This window comes from Monodelphis domestica, chromosome 3, assembly GCF_027887165.1.
Source record: "Monodelphis domestica isolate mMonDom1 chromosome 3, mMonDom1.pri, whole genome shotgun sequence".
NCBI lineage: Eukaryota > Metazoa > Chordata > Mammalia > Didelphimorphia > Didelphidae > Monodelphis > Monodelphis domestica.
The window spans coordinates 66,541,895-66,564,361 of record NC_077229.1 but is presented as its reverse complement, the minus strand read 5'-3'; the positions used below and the strand labels follow the sequence as shown (position 1 = coordinate 66,564,361).

The window sequence follows — 22,467 nt, the reverse complement described above, 5'->3', positions numbered from 1 at the left end:
TATCCCTTCCTTTTAAAGAAATTTTCTCTTTTGTCACCTCCCCTAAATTTTCATGTCTATGAATCACAGTAGACGTCTTTTCCCAGGATTGCCCATTCTTAGTTTTCCCCTTCTTTGTTTTTCACCTTCTCTGGTTAGATTAAATTTTCTGAGTCCTTCACACATCTTTGTTTAGATTGTCCTTTGTAAGGTACTTGACCTTTTTAGGTACCAATTTAACCGTTACAGGTACTTAAAACCTTTTTGTATTAGATCTAAAAATAATCTTAGCTTAAGTTTTAGCTTCACTATAAGGTATGAGTTAAGGAATTTCATTGTTCAATCAGGAGTTTACATTATCTTCCCCTAAGGCACTGTCTGAGTAGGGTGGAGTAAATTTAAAAGTACCCAATACATTCCTGATTCTTGTTAGACCAAATATCTCCATTGTTACAATAAGGCAACAGTTTCAATAAAATCTTCTAAGGTACAGTATGAGTAGTCTTTAAGATTCACAAGAGTTAGGAGTAGAGAAGAAATGATAAATTAAGCATCAACTATGTACCAGGCTCTGGAGGGAGATGCTATTATTATCCTCATTTTATAATTGAGAAAATGGAGGCATAATTTAAGTGACTTGAGAACTCAATGGGAGTACAGACCAGCTCAGGTACCATTGTTTCCAAAATGTTTTCTGAAGTCACTATTTGAGCACCAGGGACACAAGGCCAGGAGTCTGAAAATCAGAACGCAGGTACCCTGGCAGCCAGCATTGCTCCAATAGTGAGGATCAGTCCTGTGGTGACCAGGATCCTTCTGCTGTCAAACATCATTATCTCTATAGTGTAGATATGGAGACTGAATCAAGCTCACTTTCCTGGACTGCCAGGCCCTCATCACAGGGGGAAAGAAGCCACCTTATTGGTGAAACACTCCTTGGTAAAAGGAACTCAATGTGGCCAAGCCTCATTCCTCCCTTTACCTTTTGTGCAGCCTCCACAAGCACAGGCTCACCTGGGGCTACCTCCTCATTGGAGAACTCCAGGTTAGCCAGTCTGACTGTAGAGTCTCAGAGGAGTTCAGGAGAAACATCAACTCTCGCTATCATCCTGACTCCAGCTAGCACAAAGGAAAGTTGGAAATCAGTTTCTCTGAGCCCAGCTCCCACAGTACAGAAGGCAGCAGCGCTAGGGCAGAGACAACTTCTCTTTTTGCTCATGTACCTGTTAGCTCTATCCTGTTCCTAAGGAAGAATGTTTGAAGCAGGCTTCCTCTTTAGCCCTGGAGGATGGGGGCCAGATGTGTCCATGGAGGATACCTTAATATCTCAGGGGAAATCACTTTCCCTCCCATTTCCCTCTTAGAGCTTCTTTTTTTGGTACACTTAAGATCTTGTTGGGTCTGTTGGGTGAGTGAATGCCTTTCAGGATCCTTCATCTCTCTATAGTAGCACACTCTGCTGGTCCCTGAGCTACAAGGACCCTTCTGTGGTGATTAGTATTGAGTCTAACATATATGGAGCCTGTAGAATTATAGCAAGATAGGGAACATTTCCTTAGGCAATATCAGTCAGTCAGTGAGTTTATAACCATTCATTGTGTCTGCTCTTATTCCCCACACTCTGAAGAGCACAGGGGATAAGAAGAAAGGCACCCTTAACCTTAAGAAGCTTACAGTCTAATTGGGGAGACAATAAGCCAACAACAATGTATACACAATCTAAAATAAGATTAGTTGGAGATAATTAAGAGAATCAGGGCACTAAAATTTAGAAGGATCACGTACGAATCAGAGGAGCTCTTAGCAGGGACTTTATGAAAGTCATGGAAATGAGGAAAGAATACCAGATTTTTCTTCCAAAGATCAAAAATTACAACATGACATTTGGATATATTCATAAAAATTGCAGTAGTTATGTTTATAGAGTAGGGCTTTACTTGAGAGTGGCCCCTTCCCAGATGGGGAAGTAGGAAAACTGTCATTAGATTTGGAGAGTTTGAAAAAAAATGAGAGAAAGGGAATACTAGAGAGATTCTCTGCTAGATGAAGGATGAAATAAAGAAGGTACATATTTTGGAGTTTCCTTCAGAATATAAAGGGACAACATATTGTCTTTTGTACCCCCTACTCCTGCGGCTGAGATATATGCCCTCATTTATTCCTCTAGAGAGTGAGATTGCTGTAGGACCCGTCACCCTTATCCCAGACTATGGAGCACCAGGAGATATGACATCAGTGACTAGTGGCCTCCTGACCTATGAATCCACAGTAGGTGCCATTGGTAAGAAATTATTAATTTTCTTTCTATTATACTGGTATTCATCCTTGCTCTGGGCCCTTGTTTTACAGCTTGGAGATATGATATGGATTCATCTTCATATTCTGAGTACAGGATACTCACTGATGGGGGAGTTTTTGATTAGGTTGTAAGACCTGGCAATTTCCTCTGTCCCATTACTGTCTGCCCAGATGTATACCATGATACCAGCCTTTGGATGAAGAGCTCATGGAGGATTTTGTCCATTTCTTGTGTTAGTTAGTGTGTATACATATAATTTACTATGCTAAAAGTCCACTACTGAAGGACAGGCTTTCCTATGCCCAGCACGTAAAACCCTGAATGGGGTACCTGATTAGTAACAAATGATTACTGCTTCATTTTCCATTTAACCTGAGCAGGTATCTAACAGGCATTTTGTCTGAGCCAGGATCCCTATCTCATCTGAGGGCAAGATGACCAGAGAGATCCATGTAGATGATGATATGTAGATTTCAGTCTCTTCTTATTTAATACTTTCTCATGGTGGCCATGCACCCTAGAGCAGAAGTAGATCATAATCTCTGTCACAGACCTTTTTATTTTGAAAGTGCTTGTTAGGGAGAAGGTGCTCTTCTCAGGAAGGACAAACTCCTCACAGGCTCTGGGGATATCTATCCAAATAACCCCAAACTTCTTCCATCAACCCTTAGGCACACTTTAAGTAACTACTTTGGTCATAGAATTCTCTACTGAGACTTCAGGGACACTGAAGAAAGTGAGTGGATCTGACTAGGGAAGAGAACCAACAGATTCCACCAGTATCCCTGTGACTGGCTCTACTGGGAGAGATTCTATTTCAGACACTGAAACAGACATACATGTCATGGAGACAACTCCAAGAGCCACAGCCACTCAAGACCCACTTCTCACTGCACCCACTGGAACAGGTCACAGGAGAACTGTGTCCTCTCCCATCTCACCCTCAGCTCCAAGTGAGATATCCTCTAGAGTCACCATGGCAATTGCAAAGCCCTCACTCTCCATGACTCCAGTAGAACCCACATGGCTCCAGTGGTCCCTTAAACATCACCCTATCTGGAATAATTTTTTGTACACCCCTTGCAGACACACCTATGGCAGAAATAGCTCCTTGAGAGAGTTCCAGTACCGCCCTTTCTCCATGGCCCACTCCAGTTGATTCTTTCAATACTGCTAACTCAGCCCCAGGAACTGAAATCACCTCCATTGTGCCTCTATCTTCACTTCCAAGAGCCACAGGTGCCACAGAAACCATACCAAATCATGATTCATCAATGAGACATACCACACTAGAGCCAGGCTCAGCTGCCCTAACTTCCACTGCTACCAGCACCATTCCAACATTATCTGGAGAAGATGCAAACACCCCATTGTTGTCTATAGAAGGACCAACAGAAGATAAAACAGTGTCCAGGACCTTCCCAGAGAATTTAGACACTCCTGGTATCACTCACAGGGAGCACTACTTCACAGGTCCTGGAATAACTTTTCAACCTGACATGGCCTCTACTTCTCTGGCCAATTTAAGTGAAGGGATCAGTTACTCCAGAATTGTACCCTCATCCCCTTTAGAGAGGAGGAAAAGCACTGCCATGTTTGGAATCTGGATAAGCCCAGCTGAACCTCTCACTCTGGAGCCCAAGAAGCCCACCCCTCCTGAGGGTTCACCAGTGACTGAATTTAGCAGCAGGGAAAGTGGACATTTACAGAATAGTTTGGCCACAGGCAGCACTACAGAATCAGATATCAGTACACTCATCCCTGGCAATTTTCATCCTTCTGAGGGCACTGCTAACCTCATATCAAGCCCAGTGGAAGGCTCCAGCCCAAAGCCATCTGTCTATACCTCTCTACCCCACACCTCAGGTACTACAGGGACCAGGATTGGAGAAGAGACAGACTCATCCTTGGTGTTGACTACACCAGCACCTGCTGTCTCTATCAGCAGCATCTCTGGGGCTCTCCTTGGTACAAGAACAGTGGTTCCATGGTCTTCGAATTCAGCTGAAGCTACAGATCTTACCATGAATCGCCTTGATCCTATATCCATGTTGCCATCCAAATTCTCCACTTCATCTCCTGTAACATTTTCAGGGGTTACTTACAAGGCTGAAGACAAGAGCTCCAATGTTCCTGGGACTGACAGCATAAGTATCATCTTCAGCAGCAAGGTCACAGACAGGGTCTCTCTCCATCCTGAGATCACTCCTAACCAAAATCTACTGGGCACAATGGAAGAGAGCACAGGTGCTTTGCTGACCCCTTCTTTGCCTGGACCTCCTGGGTCTTCAGCTGCTAATATGGGAAGTGTATCAAACATGTCAGGTACCAATACTGGCTCAACTCCACAGGTGACTTTAGCTTAAGAAATCTTAACTAGAGACTTAGAGAAGACCTCAAACTTCCCACTGGCCATGGAAAATACAACTAAGACTGTCCCAGCCAAGATGATGGGAAATACCTCCATGGCTTCCATGAGCCCAGATGCTCAAGTGGGCTCAGCATTGCTTCTTACCACCACCAGCAGCCCTGTGGCTCTCCCTGGACAAAGCACAGTTCCTATTTTGTCAACCATAGCTGAAGCTGGGGCTCTCACTATCACTGAGACAGATAGCACTCCTACATGGCAAAGCACACACTCTTCTTCAACTACTATAACATCATCTAAGGATACCCCCATGACCAAGAACATGAGATCAGCTTCCCCCAGGACTCACTCCAAGCATCTAATTTCCAGCACAAAAATCACGGACATTGTTCCCTTTTCCCCTGTGGTCACTCTTAGCCATAAGTTTCCAAGTTCAGTGGTAGAGAATAACACAGATGCCCCACTGACCACTCCTAAATCCCCAGTGGTCTCAGACACTCATCCTGGAGGCTCATTGGTCACCTCTGCTGACTCAGCTGTCCTGGGGACAACAGCTCATGGTGAGCCACATGAAATCTTAGAAAAAGGCTCAACACTTTCTGTGAACACGTTTACCACAAAGATCAGAGAACATACTGTTACAGCAAAAGTGATAGAAGGTAGCACTTTAGCTCCTCCAAGGATTAACACAGGAGTTGAAGGAAGATCATCTATTCCTTTTACTACAAATCTAGGAGAGATTCCAAAAAGTTCTGAGGCTGTGACTCCCAGAGACACAAGTCCTTCTTACTTGTGGCTAACAGTGACTACAGTGAGTCCTTTTCATATTGGATTGGGTATAGGTCTGGATGCTGTTTTCCAGGCTGAGCTGTCTGAAATTCAAGGTCCACTAATCATCATTGAAATCCCACAGGAGAGTGATGCAGGATTCCCATTAACTTTTACTGCAACTGAGGCAACTAGAGCAAGGACCATAACATCTTCCACTCTCATCTCAGGATTGGGGGAGAGCCAGTCTTCCATAGGCAGCATTTCAGGAACAGAGGCCATCAGAGACTCTCCCACCTTGTTCTCTCCTTTAGAAAGCACCAGGACACATGCCACCAGACCTGAGTATGCATTGCGCACTGAACAAGCACTGTCCACTCTGCCAACTAAGAAATTACTTGAAATGGTCACCAGCACACTTTTGTTTCCAAAATGCCTTCTGAAGTCACTGCTTTGGCACCAAGGACAAATGCCCAAGGGTTTGAGTGTCACAGCATGTCTACCCTGGAGGCCAATGATGCCCTAGCAGTAGGCACTGGCCCTGCTGTGACCTTTAACTCTCCACTACCAAGCGTCACTGCTTCTAGCAGCATGGATGTCGATGTGGAAACTGTGTCAAGATTAGCACCCTGGACAGCCAGCTCCTCATCACAAGTAGAAGCCAGTTCTCCCAATCTGGTTGTCACCACAGGAGATGGACCCTCCCTGGGAACAGAACCTCACAATCCCATCCATGAATCTCTGAGCCCAGGGCCAGGCTCCTTTCCTGCCTTAAGTACCCCCAAGGCCTGGACAAGCACAGCTTCCCTTGAAACTGCTACCTCATTAGAGGACCCAGGGCCAGCCGGCCTGACTCTAGAGTCAGAGAGAAACCCACAGGCAACACCAACTCCAGCTATCACCCTGCCTCCAGCCAGCACACTAGAAGTTTGCACAACAGCATCTCCCAGTCCTCCTGACACAACCACAGAGGGCAGGAGTGTCAAGGCAGGGACAGCCTCTGTTTCTGATCAAGTGCCTTCCTCTTCCAGCCTCTTCCCAAGTAAGCATATTTTAAATAAGCTTCCCAGGGATGGAATTGGGGTGTGGCCTTGGAAGAAATGGGGAGTGTCTGTCCAGGGAGGGTCAGTTTGTGTCTTTCTTAGGAGAAGGGTCTTCCTCCCAGGTCCTTCCTGTCTATAGCCTTCCAATGGGCCACTGTAGGGACTTTTTCTTGGCTCCATATCTGTTGAATTAGTGTCATCTCTCCAGGCTTCCTCATCTCTATGCAAAGGATAGTTTCACAGTCCCTGTGCTAAAGTGATTCTCCTCTTCTTACTGATGGGATTCTGATTCCACTAAATCAAACATATATGGAGGTTGTCCATCAATGAGTCCATGCTTTGAAGGGGAAAAGTTGGTTATTTATCCTGTGGAGAAAAGTCAGAGAAGCCATGTATTTTTGGTCTCAGCAGATAGTAGCAACAATGTACTTTCCTTTGGGAGTCCTCTAATAATGACTTGACTGAGCTCTGGGTTCTCCCCTCCTGTCTTCCTGTGGGTGGTGATGCTGGTGTGGTGCCAGTCAAACATGCCCAAGGCCATGGAGCCAGGAAGCACAGAAGCACCAATAAGGAGCCCCCTGACCCCTGTGTCTACTATTATGCCCGCAGGTAACTAGGTACCTCCTCTCTGTCTCTGTGTTGGAGGTTTACCCTTTTTAGGGCCTTGTTTCCCCGTCTTACAGAGGAAACATGAAATTATTTTAGAGATCAATCCTCAAGAACTCTTCTGAACCTCTGATTGCTTTCTATGTACAGCCTGGAGATGAGGAGTTTTAGAGGTAGGAGTGAGGTTCCCACTGCTAAGGTCTTTTATACAATCAATAATAGGCACAAAGTTGGAAGGAAACTTTGAAGTGTCAGGTATTATGGATAGCCTCTCTTATTACAGATGTGGATACTGAGGTTTAGAGAAGTAAAGTAGTAATTAGCTCAGGGTAATTGGATATGACTGGAAGGGACCCTCAATGGTCACTTAACTGAACCCCATCATTTTACATATGGGAAAACTGAGGCCCAGAGAAGTTAAGTGGCATATGCCCAATGCACAAAATTAGAAAGCATCAGATGTGGAATTTGAACCCAGAACCTCTGATTCTAGAGTCATTGTTCTTTCCACTCTATTATGCTGTATGTTCAATGGCCAATAGAGAGTTCAGACTTAGCACCTCACATTAAATGGCTACGGCTCTTTCCACTTCGAGAAACTTTCCTTTTGGGAAACTTCTCCAAGGGCAGGAAATATGTTTTTAAATTTTTATTTACATTCTCATTATTTAGGGTAAGGCTGGGCACATAATAAAAACATTTATTTAATGGTGATTGATTGATTGATTGCTTTGATCTAATGGGTACATTGATAGAGTTCAGTTTATTAGGAAAATTTGTCCTCAAATACCTCTTACACCTACCAACTGCTTGCCTATGGAAAAGGGAAGGGGACGGGAATAAGCATGTATATAGCACCCACTATATGCCAGGCACTATAACAAAGCATTTCTTAGAAATATTATCTCATTTGGTCCTCATAATAACCCTAGGAGTTTGGTGCTATATTTAGCCCCATTTTGCAGAAGGGGAAACAGAGGCAAGCAAAGCTAAGTGACTTACCCAGGATCACACAGCTAATAAGGTTTGATTTGAACTCAAGTCTTCCTATCTCCAGGCACATCACTCTGACCACTCTCCCACTTAGTTACTTCTATGGTTAGAGCCACCAAGGTTAGAGGACCAGATGTCAGGGGAGACAAGGGTAAGGAATGGAGATAGACCCAAAGCCTCCACTCTTGAACAAAATACTTTAGGTAAGGTGAATGACATAGATGTGGGCAAGTCACTTTGTCTCTGTGAGACTCAACTTTCTCATCTGTAAAAGGGGATAATAATAGTTGTAGGACTTTCCATTCAAGGTAGGTTTCCATGACCTATGTATTCTCCTTGGCACAATAATTCACTTGGACCTTTGATGATTTATTGCATTTGGCCTACCCTCTGAGTACCAAATCCAGGGGTTTACCTCCAAGTCTGGCCCTTTCTGAGGTACTGTTCTCCTTCCAGGGAGGCCTGTTCATCCCTAGTTTATGCACTGGTTCCTACATTGTAGTTCTGTGACTCCTGCGACCTGGTCCTACAATGCTCTGGCCTCGAGGTTCCAAAAAACTCCCATAGCCAAGAGAACCTGGAACTGGTCAGAGGCCAGAATTAGAAAACTGGCCCTCTCTGATATCATTGTCCATACTTGTCTCCTGGCAGCCAATTGGCCTGGCAGATAAGATCAGATTTGGAGCTCTGGTGTGGTGGTGATGAGGATGAGGGGACAAATGCCTCTCCATGGTCTTAGGGAAGGAATGGAATCAAACCATCAAGCCATTTTCTGGACAAAAAACTTTAGGGAAGGGAAGTGACTCATGTAACATAAAATCTCCCAAAGGTCTGTTTATTCAGCTCTGACTGAATTTCCTCTCTTCATTTACTTATTGAGCCTGGTAGTAAGCCAGTCTGAACAAGGAGAATTCAGGTATCTATTCACAATAGAAAACTTCCTGTGTTATTAGAGAAAATCAGTATGTCATTCAGCACTGCTAAGAGGCCAGGCCACATCAGATGAGCATGCTGCTTAATAGTCTTTTATCTTTAAAAAAAATAAACTCTTAATTAAAAAATAATTTTATTCAAAGATATTTTATTTTCCTGGTTACATATAATTAAAAATTTAAATATCTATTTTCTGAAATTATAAGGTCCAAAATGACAGGAAGCCAGTGGGCTCCCAAGAAATGTAGTTCTTTTTTAGGGAAACAGATTTTTCAAATATACAGTTGGGAGACCCAGGAAATTAGCAGATCGATCCAGGGCTGCTCTGACCTCTGTTTCATCAATCAACTAACATTAATTAAGCACTTACTATATGCCAGACATTGTGCAAAATGCTGAATATTACAATGCCCTCTATTATAAAAATCAAAAAATACTAAAACAAACAAACAAACAAAAAAAAAACCTATCCCTGTATTCCATGACCTTACCAACCAGTGGAGGAGAAAACATGTAAACAAAAACATAGAAAACTAGTTTTGTAAGGGATAAATAAGAAGTTGTTTCCTTTATTTTTGTTGTCCCCTTCTGTGTGTACCTTGTTATTTTGTCTCTGTAAAAGGTCTCTAGAGTTAGGGGCTTTTTTGATTGTTTGCTCATTTTCTCTATCTAATTATAGGTAGGTTCTGTTTTCTGGGAAGTTGAAGTGCCCTCTTAAACTTCAGTCCTTTCTTGGTGCTAGTTTTGACTTATGTTCTGGGTTATTACTAGTTTATCAGATGGTCTGAGGGCTGAGAACTCTGAGGGCCCCCTCCCCCTCCTGATTCCATTGACCCTTGAGATGCTGATAGCTTAAAGACTTTCCTCAGGCTTAGATGTGAGCTTTTGATCTCAGTCTGAACTTGAACAGGTCAGGTGCAGATCAGATTCTAATGCCAGGCTTAGGCTCAGGGTTTTGGTCTCAAGGTGTTCTTGATTTAATCAGGCACACCCTTGATTGTTCTGTCCAGGAGCTCCAATTCCAATGTTAAATAATGGAGGTGACAATGGGCAAACTTGCTACCTTCCTGATCTTATTGGGAAGACTTCTGATTTATCCCCATTGCAGATGATGCTTGCTGATATTTTTAAATACATACTTTTTATTATATTGAGGAAAGTCGCCTGTATTCCTATACTTTCTGTTGTTTCTAATAGGAATGGATGTTGCATTTTGTCAAAGGCTTTTTCTGCATCTATTGAGATAATTGTGTGATTTCTGTTGGTTTGGTTGTTGATATGATCAATTTTATGAATGTTTGTCTGTACCCCCAAAGAGATAATGGACAAAAAGACTTGTACAAAAATATTCATAGCTGCGCTCTTTGTGGTGGCCAAAAATTGGAAAACGAGGGGATGCCCATCAATTGGGGAATGGCTGAACAAATTATGGTATATGTTGGTGATGGAATACTATTGTGCAAAAAGGAATAATAAAGTGGAGGAATTCCATGGAGACTGGAACAACCTCAAGGAAGTGATGCAGAGCGAGAGGAGCAGAACCAGGAGAACATTGTACACAGAGACAAACACACTGTGGTATAATCGAACGTAATGGATTTCTCCATTAGTGGCGGTGTAATGTCCCTGAACAATCTCTGCAGGGATCTAGGAGAAAAAACATTATCCATAAGCAGAGGACAAACTGTGGGAGTAGAAACACCGAGGAAAAGCAACTGCCTGACTACAGCGGTTGAGGGGACATGACAGAGGAGAGACTCTAAACGAACACTCTAATGCAAATATTAACAACATGGCAATGGGTTCGAATCAAGAACACATGTGATACCCATTGGAATCATGTGTCGGCTATGGGGGGTTGGGGGGAGGAAAAGAAAATGATCTTTGTCTTTAATGAATAATGTATGGAAATGATCAAATAAAATACTATGAAATTAAAAAAAAAACCATCCTTGTAGTCCTGGTATAAATCCTAACTGATCATAGTGAATAATCCTTGTGATAACTTGTTTGACTTTTTTTTTGCTAGTATTTTATTGAAGATTTTTGAATCTATATTCATTAAGGAGATTGGTCTGTAGTTTTCTATTTCCAGTTTTAGTCTTCCTGGTTTGGAAAATCAGTACAATATTTGTGTCATTAAAGGACTTTGGTAAAACTCCTTCTTTGCTTATTTTGTCAACTACTTTGTATAGCATTGGGATTACTTGTTCTTTCAATGTTTGATAGAATTCATTTGTGAATCCATCTGGCCCTGGAGATTTTTACTAAGGGAGTTCCCTGCTGACTTGTTCAATTTTGTTTTCTGAGATGGGATTGTTTAAGTATTCTATATCCTCTTGTTCATTTAGGCAATTTATATTTTTGTAGATATTCACCCTTTTCACCTAGATTGTCATGTTTATTGTCATATATTGGGAAAAATTGTTCTTAGTAATTGCCTAAATTTCCTCTTCATTGGAGATGAGGTCTCCCTTTTCACCTTTGATATTATTAATTTGATTTTCTTCTTTCTTTTTTATTAGATTAATCATTACTTTCATTACTTTATCTATTTAATGTGTTTTTTCAAAGTAAAAGCTCCTAGTCTTTTTATTAGTTCAATACTTCTTTTACTTTCAATATTATTAATTTCTTTTTTGATTTTTAGAATTTCCAATTTAGTTTTATCTGGGGATTTTAATTCATTCTATTTCTAGTTTTTTTTTTTTTGAGCTCTACCCTCTCTGATATATTGTTATATGCACTCAGGGATATAAATGTTCCTCTGAGCACTCCTTTGGTTGCATTCCACTGATTTTGATATGTTGTTACTCCATTGTCATTCTCTTCAATGAAGTCTGGACTTGTTTCCTTGATTTGTTCTTTGACCCACCACTTTTGAAGAATTAGATTATTTAGTTTCCAATTAATTTTAAATCTGCCTTTCAATAAGCCCTTATTATTTTTTTATTGAAATAGGGTCTGAAAATTGCATTCCTTCTGCTTTTCTACATTTGTTTGCAATGTTTTAATGCCTTAGTGTACATGGTCAGTGATTGTATATGTGCTATGTGCTATTGAAATGTTGCTATATTCCTTTTTCCCTATTTAATTTTCTCCAGATATCTATAAGCTCTAATTTTCAAACATTTCATTGATTTTCCTTACTTCCTTCTTATTTATTTTTTGGTTTGATTTATCTAGTTCTGAAAAGAGAAGGTCAAATTCCCCCACTTGTATGGTTTTTGCTTCTATTTCCTCCTTTATCTCCTTTAGAAATCTGAATGCTATACCATTTGGTGCATATATATTGAGAACTGATATTTCTTTATTTCTTCTGCATTTCATCAGAATGTAATTACTTTCCTTTCCTCTTTTAATGCAATCTATTTTTGATTTAGCTTTGTCTGAAATCATAATTGTTACTCTTGCCTTATTTGTCTCAGTTGTAGCCAAGTAAATTCTACTGTACCCTCTTACCTTTAACCTGTATATGTCTACCTGCTTCAAGTGTGTTTCTTATAGAGAACATAAGGTAGGATTATGGTTTTTAATCCATCGTGTTTTCTACTTCCATTTTATTGGTGAGTTCATCCCATTCACATTCATGGTTATGATTACTGTCTGTCTATATATTACCCTCCATTTTCATTTCCTCCATCGATTGTGCCTTTTCTCTTATCCTTCTTTCCCTCCCCTCCAACATATCTCTTTTAGTCAGTTTCCCCCCATTGGAACCTCCCTATTATTACTTCCCTTCCCACCCACTTCCCTCTTGTTATTCTCCTCTTTCTATAGTGCCTTTTAAATGACCCCAGAACCTCTCTCTCTCTTGTATTGCTCCCCTCCCCACCAGTGCATTTATTACCCTTCTACTTCTCTATAGGGAAGGAAACCATTCTCTTCCCCAGTGGATCTGATTGTTCTTCCCTCTCTGAGTCAATTCCAATGAGGGTAAATTTAACTATTAGCTGTCACCAAACTCTTCAGCCCTTCCATTATATTGATCTTCTCCCCTCCTCCCCCGTGTGCTTCTTCATGAACTTTGTGTTTACCAATTTTTTTCTCCATTCCCATTACTCTTAGTATTAACCTCTTTTTTACTAGTTTTTTAATATGTTTTGATATATAATCCTATACACTGTACCTTCTAAGTATACTTCTTTTTTCCCATTTATGTATTTATTTATTTAGTCAATTTAGAACATTATTCCTTGGTTACAAAAATCATATTCTTTCTTTCCCTTCCCTCTCCTCACCCTTACCGTAACTGACACACAGTTCCAATGGGTAGTACATTTGTCCTTGATCAAAACTTATTTCCATGTTGTTGATGTTTGCATTAGGATTTTCATTTAGAGTCTATATCCCAAATCATATCCCCTCAACCTATGTAATCAAGCAGTTGTTTTACTTCTGCATTTCTACTCCCACAGTTATTCCTTTGAATGTGGATAGTATTCATTCTTGTAAATCCCTCCAAGATGTTTAGGATCACTGCATTGCCACTAATGGAGAAGTCCATTACATTCGATTGTATTATACCACAGTGTATCAGTCTCTGTGTACAATGTTCTCCTGGTTCTGCTACTTTCACTTTGCATCAATTCCTGGAGATCATTCCAGTTCCCTTGGAATTCCTCCAGTTTATTATACCTTTGAGCACTATGCTACTCCATCACCAACATATACCAGAATTTGTTCAGCCATTCCCCAATTGAAGGGAAACACCTCATTTTCCAATTATTTGCCACCACAAAGAATGTAGCTAGGAATATTCCTGTAGAGGTCTTTTTCCTTACCATCTCTTTGGAGTACCAACCTAGCAGTGCAATGGCTGGCTCAAAGGGCAGACAGTCTTTTAGCACCCTTTGAGCATAGTTCCAAATTGCCCTCCAGAATGGTTGGATCAATTCACAACTCTACCAGCAGTTCATTTATGTTCTGACTTTGTCATATCCTCTCAAGCATTCATTACTTTCCATTGCTGTCATGTTAGCCAATATGCTAGTTTTGAGGTGATACCTCAGAGATGTTTTGATTTGCATCAATATGATTATAAGAGATTTAGAGCACTTTTTCATGTGTTTATTAATAGTTTTGATTCCTTTAACTGGAAATTACCTATTCATGTCCCTTGCCCATTTATCAATTGGAGAATGGATTGATTTTTTGTAAAATTGATTTAGCTAACTCTTTATGAATTTGAGTAATTAGACCTTTGCCAAAGGTTTTTGTTAGGAAGATTGTTTCCCAATTTGTTGCTTCTCTTCTAATTTTGGTTGCATTGGTTTTGTTTGTTCAAAACCTTTTTAATTTGATGTAATAAAATTATTTATTTTACATTTTGTGATTTTTTTCTAACTCTTGCTTGGTTTTAATATCTTTCCTTTCCTTCTTCCAAATGAACTTTGTTATGGTTTTTTCTAAATCAGTGAAGAAGTATTTTGGTAGTTCAATGGGTATGGCACTAAATAGATAAATAAGTTTGGGTAGGATGGTCATTTTTATTATATTGGCTCGTCCTATCCATGAGCAGTTAATGTTTTTCCATTTGTTCAAGTCTAGTTTTAGTTGTGTGGCGAGTGTTTTGTAGTTGTGTTCATATAGTTCCTGTGTTTGTCTTGGGAGGTAGATTCCTAGGTATTTTATTTTGTCTAAGGTGATTTTGAATGGGATTTCTCTTTCTAGTTCTTGCTGCTGAGCTGTGTTGGAGATATATAGAAAAGCTGATGATTTATGTGGGTTTATTTTGTATCCTGCAACTTTGCTAAAGTTGTTGATTATTTCAATTAGCTTTTTGGTTGAATCTCTAGGATTCTTTAAGTAGACCATCATGTCATCCGCAAAGAGTGATAACTTGGTCTCCTCCTTGCCTATTTTGATGCCTTCAATTCCTTTATCTTCTCTAATTGCTACTGCTAGTGTTTCTAGTACAATGTCAAAGAAGGTGTATTCCTTTTTATCCCTATTTATTTTTCTCCATATGTCTATTAATTCTAATTTTTCTAAGATTTCATTCACTTCTTTTACCTCTTTCTTATTTATTTTTTGATTTGATTTATCTAAATTTGATAATGGTTGGTTTAAATCTCCCACTAGTATGGTTTTATTGTCTATTTCTTCCTTCAATTCTCCTAGTTTCTCCATTAGAAATTTGGGTGCTATATTATTTGGTGCATACATGTTGATTAATGATATTTCCTCGTTGTCTAGAGTCCCTTTTAACAAAATATAATTACCTTCCCTATCCCTTTTGATCAGGTCTATTTTTGCATTGGCATTATCAGATATCATGATTACCACTCCTGCCTTCTTTCTATCAGTTGAGGCCCAGAAGGTCTTACTCCATCCTTTAATTCTGACCTTGTGGGTGTCAACCCGCCTCATGTGTGTTTCTTGAAGACAACATATGGTAGGGTTTTGGATTCTAATCCATTCTGCTATTCGTCTATGTTTTATGGGTGAGTTCATCCCATTCACCTTCAAAGTTATGATTGTCATTTGTGGACTCCCTGGCATTTTGATTGCCTTCCCTAATTCTAGCCTTTTCTTCTTCGGCTCTACCTTTTAGTCCAGTGATTTACTTTGAATCAGTGCCCCTTGTCCCCTCCCTTGATGTTTCCCTTTTTAGTCCCTCCCTTTTTCTTCCCTCCCCCTCTCCCCTCTCTTTCCCTCCCTTTTTGTTCTCCCTCTCCCCCTCCCCCCCTTGGTTTTCCCTTCTCTTTACCCTTGTTGGGTAAGATAGAATTCAAGATCCCAATGGATCTGGATGTTTTTCCCTCTCAGAGTTGATTTCCCTGAGATTGAGGTTTAAGTAACCCCCCCCCCTTCCTCTCCTTCTTATAGGAGTTTTCTTCCCCTCCCCTTCCCATGTGAATCTTTGTGTGAGAACCATTATTCTATTTGGTCTTTCTTTACCCCCTATTTATACATTACATTTTCCCCACATGTTAGTATACATAGATTGATATAAATGTAGTCCTTATAGAAGAGAGTTTGAGTAAAAGAAGAAGATAACATTTTTCCCCTTTCCTTAATATTTACCTTTTCAGGTATTCCTTGCTCTTTGATTTTCGGTATCAAACTTTCCACAGAGCTCTGGTCTTTTCTTTGCAAAAAGTTGGAAGTCTTCTATTTTGTTGAATGCCCATACTTTCCCCTGGAAGTATATAGTCAGTTTTGCTGGGTAGCTGATTCTTGGTTGGAGACCCAGCTCTCTTGCCTTTCTGAAGATCATGTTCCATGTCTTATGATCATTCAGAGTAGAACTTGCAAGGTCTTGTGTGACCCTGATTGGCATTCCTTTATATCTAAATTGTCTTTTTCTGGCTTCCTGTAGGATTTTTTCTTTTGTTTGATAGCTTTGGAATTTGGCAATTACATTCCTGGGAGTTGTCTTTTGGGGGTTTAGTGTAGAAGGTGTTCTGTGAGCTCTGTCAGTGGCTGTATTGCCCCCTTGTTCTAGAATCTCTGGGCAATTTTCTTTGATTATATCTTGTATCACCATGTCCAGTTTGGTGTTTATTTCTGGCTTTTCTGGGAGTCCAATTATTCTTAAATTTTCTCTTTTCCCTCTATTTTCCAGATCTATCACCTTGTTGGTGAGATATTTTATGTTCTCTTCTAATTTCTTGGTGTTTTGGCTTTGCTTTATTAGTTCTTGCTTTACAGCCTGGTTTTCTTTTACAGTTTGGTCAAACTGGTTTTGTAGATGCATGAATTTCTTTTGCATTATTTCCCACTTTTCCTCCCAGAGGGCTTCCATCTTTTTGGTCATTTCTGATTCAAATTCTTCATGGGTTTGTGGAGAGTTTCTATTTCCTTTGGAAGATTTTGGAGAATTTTCTTGTATATCTTCTTCTATCTGCTCTGTATTTTGTATTTTGGCTCCATAGAATGTGTCCAAAGTCGCCCCTTTCTTCTTATTTTTCTTGGTATTTTGGGGCTTCTGTGCTTCTGTGGAGTTTGTCATCTCTGAATGTGGAGGATTAGCTTTTCTTATCTCTGTCAGGTGATCAGAGGCTTTAGTCCTGGGCAGATGTTGGTTCTATGAGCTTTCCCTGGGTTAAACTGAATATGCCTCACTGGAACTGGAAAGGAAGGGTCAGACCACGAGGCCACACTCTCCCCCGGCTCGCTTTCAGGAAGTTGCCTTCAGAATCGCTGGCCGTGAGGCTGTTTCCTCGGCCTGCGGGGGGATGGGCTGCAGTTTTCCCAAGCTCTGAGGGCAAGGACTTTCACTGAGATTTGGATAGCAGGATCCAACCCGTGAGGCTGTCTTGCCCGCCCTGAGGGTTGCTGTTGTTTCGACCAGCTCTCTGCAGCGGAAGCCCCAGGCAGTAACTTTCACCGGGACTCGGGTAGAAGGCCCTGAGGGTTGTTGTTCAGGGACCCTGCTCTCTGAGCCGGGCAGGGCTGTGGCTTCCTGGAGCCTTGGACTCTGCGCTCCTACCCCTGAGGTCCTAGTGATCTCGGGTTCTGGCTTTTGAGGGGAGCCGTACCTTTTGAACCGGGTCCAGGTCCAGGAGGAGGGTTCCCAGAGTCTGTGCTGTTGATCGTTTTGAATTTCGGCGCCTTAGGAGCTTATATTTTGAGATCGGTTGGGAAGGGTTTTCCGGAGATCTGAACATTAGCTTTCTCTAAGCCGCCATCTTAACCGGAAGTCTCAAATTTAATTTTAACAGACCAAAAGGAGACACTTTCATGTGTTCATTTCAGTCATAGATCAGTAGGTGGAAGTGATAATAAAAATTATATTATCTAACATTTACATCGAGTTTGCTATTTGCTAAGGGCTATGCTTAGTTTCTTTATAATTAATATCTCATTTGGTTTCTCAGAACAGTCCTTGGATGTTGGTGCTACAAGAGGCATTCTTTTAGTGCTTTAGTAGGTTCTGACTATGTAAAATGAAAAAGAGTCCCTTTCCCTCCCAAGAAGCTTATATTCTATGGTAGGAATTCTACATTTATACTAGGTAAATTGCTGCATTTAGGATCAGTGGATCTGGGTTCAAATTCCAACCCTTGTCATTTGATGCCTGCGTGACTATGGGCAAGTCACTTCAACTCTGCTGGGCTTGGGATTCCTCCTCTGTAAAGGCAATGTATTGGATTAGGTTAGCTTGAAAGTTCCTTCCAGCTCTAGCTCTATGATAAATAAATAAAAACAATCTGATGTGAGAACATAGGTAACAACTGAGTGAGGAAATGAGGAAAGGCAAGCAAGTGTCAATGAGAGACCAAAGCTCTAGAAAGGCACTAGGTTTGGATTTATCTTTATAGGAATTAACTTTATACATCTAGGTTCCAAAAAGTGAATAATGAATGCTATGAAGCAGTTGTATCATTCAAGAATATGCTAGTGTACCAATTATCCTATTCATATATAGCTAGCTATTTATAAAATAGGGTAATTGGTGTCAGCCCAGCAGAAACATGAAATGAAAATTTACATCATACAAATGTTTGTTGTGGGATTCATTGTTTGAACTAACAAAGAGCTACCTGCAGAGAAAATAGGTAAAGTGATTGGAAATGTTGAAGTCACCATAGGGTGTTGAGATGACTAAGGGAAGGGGGAAATCAGAGTTTTTTAAAAAGACATGGATCTTGATGGCACAAAGTTAAGAATTAATGAACAAATTTTTTAAAAAAGCACCCAAGTACTTACTATGTGCCAAACAGAGCATGCTCGAAGCTCTAGAAGTATAGGGGAGGCAAAACATGAAAAAAAATTGGGTTTCATCTGAGAGAGAGACAGAGAGAGAGACAGAGAGATGCGACCGTGAAAAATTTGGGTTTCAAGACTGTGAATTGCCAAATCAGTAAAGATAATTTTGGTGTCTTGATTATAATCAAAAATAAGTGGTCACCATGGGAAAAATTCCCAAATTTGAAAATACCCAAGTTAGCTGGGTTTTATGGAGTTAAGGGAAGGGAGAGAGACAGAGTAAGAGGAAATAGTAGGAAGGGCCTAGGCCTAAGGGCCTAGGTCTGAGCCTCAACAGAGATGGGTCAGTCTTTAATCACTCACCACAAGATTTGTCCCAAGCAAAACTACAGTCCAGAGACCCAGCTCCTCCAACTAACTCCAAACTCCAACTACTGTGAACTCCAACTAAAAAGACTCCACCTTGAGCTCCTTCCTTTTAAAGAACTTTTTCTCTTGTGTCACCTCCCCTAAATTTTCACATCTACCAATCACAGTAGACATTTTCCCCAGGATTGACCATACTTAATTCATATCTTCTTTTATTATCACCTTCTCTGGGTAGACTAAAACTTCATACCTCTTTTGTTAAGCTTGCCTTTCTTGAGTTGCTTGACCTTTTAGTGATTAATTTAACCTTTATAGGTACTTAGCACCCTTTTGTATTAGATCTAAAAATAGACCTAGCTTAAGGTTTTAGCTTCACTCTAAGTATGAGTTGAGGACTTTTCATTGTTCAGTAAGGAATTTTACAACTTTATTTTCCCCTAAAGTATGCCTAAGTATGGGTGGAGTAATGTTAAAATTCCCAATACATTCCTGATCAAGTACCTCCATTTGTTTCAATAAGGGAATAGCCTTAACCAAATGTTCTAAGGTAGACTCTGAGCAGTTTTAAGATTCAGAGAGAAAGACAGACAGACAGAGACAGAGACAGAGACAGAGAGAAGAGGACTAAGAAAATGCCATTGATTTTAGTCTTGGAAACAGCAGTTTTCAGTGTTTCCATGTCAGATCATTTCAGAAGTATGACTACAAGGGACTGATGAATGAATGGGTTAAGGGGAACCAGAAGTTCTGAGTGTAGATAGGCAGATCCACTTAGATGACCTCATTCCAATGAAATAGGGAAGGGTTAACAAAAAGGGTTAGTGAGCCAAAACCAAAATTAGAACATGTCAGCTAGTACAAAATGAGCAGAAACACATATTTGCAAGCTTGAGTTTACAGAGCACCAGTCACCCACTCAATGAGTAACTAAAAATATGAATTGCCTAAAGGAGGGAGGGAATAAGCTTCTACATTCACATACAATGGTATACACTTTCATCAAGAGTTTTTCATTTGATCAAATTTGAACAAATTTCAACCACCCTGTAAGAAAGGTACTAATAGTATCCCCATTTTGCAGATGGGAAAACTGAGTTAATCAAATGTTAAGTGACTCACTAGATCTGCCTGGTTAGTAAGTGCTGTGTGCTGAATTTGAACTCAGGTTTTTGTGATTCTAATCCCAAAGCTTTATGCACTGGGCCATCAGTGGTCTCCTATGGAATCATTCTCCATCATTTTAATGATCCTATCAATGCATCTTTTTCCAGACCTCTGAAGAATCTGACAGTGACTGAAGTAGGTGTCATCTGCCTCTATCAGAGTGATTCCACTGGTCCCTTCCTGGATAGAGAGAGGGTTTACTGGGAATTCAGCAATCAGACTGGGGGCATCACTAGACTGGGGCCCTATACCCTCGACAGCAACAGTCTCTAACTCAATGGTGAGTAAGCCCACTCAGGACATGACTCTTGAATCTTCTCCTTGATTTTGTCCCTGTTTGGAAAATAGACATTCTGCCCAAATTCTTACTCCATTTTCCTCTGCCCACTGTAAGGTAAGCACAGCAGAGAAGCAGGGGACCCAAAGAAACCAGGTGAATCAATTAAATCAGAACCCTCTCTGTCTCTGACTGTCTGTTTGTCTTCTCATTTCTTGCTTTCTCTAGGTTATAACCATCACTTACAATCTTCCACCTCTAGTAAGTATTCATCAACTTCATGTCTCTATCTATCTTCCTGTGACCTGGAAGAAGAAACAATTGATAATCCTACCAATCCTATTTACTCTGTTTTTTTTTTGAAAGGGAAGGGATAGAAGGACCCAAGGGATGGCCTGTGGTCCCTCAGAATTTTAATCCTCACATTCCATGGACTACTTATTTACCAAGCCCAGCAAGAATCCTTTTCCCCATATTCCATATTCAAACATAATTTTTCTGTGACATTCAAATAGCTTTTCCAAGGTTTTCATTCAAAAACCAGTTTGGCAAGGGAAGCCAGCTCGTCATGGATTTTAAAGGTCAGGCTAAGGAATTTTCATTTATTACCAGAGGGGAGAGAAAGCTACTAACAACCAAAAATCCCCTTTCCTTTCTGTCTTGGAATGACTACTAAATATTGGTTGCAAATCAGAAGATTTTGGTAAGGACTCTGCAACTGGAGTTAAGTGACTTGCCCAGGGTCACATAGCTGACACAGAATCCTGGTGTAGGACTCTTTAGAAGAAGTGATTGAAAAGTTGTATTATGTGTTGAAAAGATAATTTAAAGGTAAATAGTTGCAGTGTAGATCTCATTCACTGTTAAGCTTTCAGAGGCAGCATGGTATAGTGGGTTAGAGAACAGGACTCAAGGGTCAAGAGACCATAGGTAGCTTTGGAAAGCCAGGTCCAGAGATGGGAGGTTCAAATCTGGCCCTCAACTTCCCAGCTGTATGACCCTGGGCAAGTCACTTCACCCCAGTTTCTTAGCCCTTGTCTCTATTCTACCTTGGAAGTAGTCCTTAGTAGCAATTCTAAGAGAGAAGAAAAGGGCTTTTGAAAAAAGAGACATGAAGAGCAGGGTTTGATTCCCACCTGGGTGACCTACTGGTTATATGATCCTGGGCAAATCATTTCATAATCCCCAGTAATGGTAGTGTGAGGCTATACGTTTCAAAGAAGATGCTGCTCTGTATTATTCAAGACAAATCTGCCCCCTCCTCTGCTCCAGCTCCTGAAATCAATAAAATGGCAGGTCTGGCCTCCCACTTTTTTGACAATAAGCTAGAACTCTACTAAGAAATGGATGACTTTGCAGAGCATTCATGGTGCCTTCTCACTGCAGCTGTCTTTGGCATGCCTACGTTTGCTAGATCCTTCACAGTTACCTCCAATGTGTCCTTTCCCAGGCCCATACAGAATGGGACAGCAACCAAATTCCTGTGTGGCCACTGGAAAACTCCCACCACCCCTAGCCTGGACAGGAAGAAGATTTATCGGGAGCTGAGCAATCAGACCCAAGGTATCACCAGGCTGGGTGCCTATACCCTGGACAATAAGAGCCTCTATCTCCATGGTGAGTAGCCAGCTCTGACCAGGACATACGCAGCTCCTTGACCTCCCTCGCTTGCTTCCTTCCATTCCTGTTAAGCCTTCACCTATTGAAAAAACTTTTTATGCCTTTGAGGGTGCAGCTTTGCCTCTATGGTTTTACCTGGTCTGATAGAAGGTGTTTTCCTATGAGGTGTTTAGAGTGTGAGGGGGAGCCGGTATCAGACCCCAGAAATAGGACCCTCGGTGGGTGGATAGCCTCCTGACCTAGAAACTCCTGGAATCCCTTTCACATTGCAGTGGTTAGAGGCACAACACGCTGCGATCTGAAAAATCTGTGCAAAATTTTTTGGTCCTCCGTTTGTACCAGAGAAGATGACCGATTTCCCCTTTTTCTTTTATATGGTGTTTACGTGGCC

The 22,467-nt window shown here is 40.9% G+C and overlaps 1 protein-coding gene across 5 annotated transcripts in view; it reads left to right on the top strand.

Moving 5' to 3' along the window:
• The window catches only part of LOC103095134 (mucin-16-like), a 53,633-nt gene that overhangs the window by 26,570 nt on the left and 4,596 nt on the right, over positions 1-22,467 (top strand). Inside the window, exons 10-13 of one of the 5 annotated variants that reach the window (XM_056820645.1) lie at positions 2,147-2,260; positions 20,287-20,459; positions 20,685-20,717; positions 21,907-22,073. In XM_056820645.1, coding sequence (XP_056676623.1) covers positions 2,147-2,260; positions 20,287-20,294 — 122 coding nt within the window. In that variant the 3' untranslated portion in view covers positions 20,295-20,459; positions 20,685-20,717; positions 21,907-22,073. Of the gene's footprint in view, positions 1-2,146; positions 2,261-2,979; positions 3,119-20,286; positions 22,074-22,467 lie in introns of those variants that run through there. The other 4 variants (XM_056820646.1, XM_056820644.1, XM_056820643.1 and 1 more) reach the window with 4 other exon arrangements.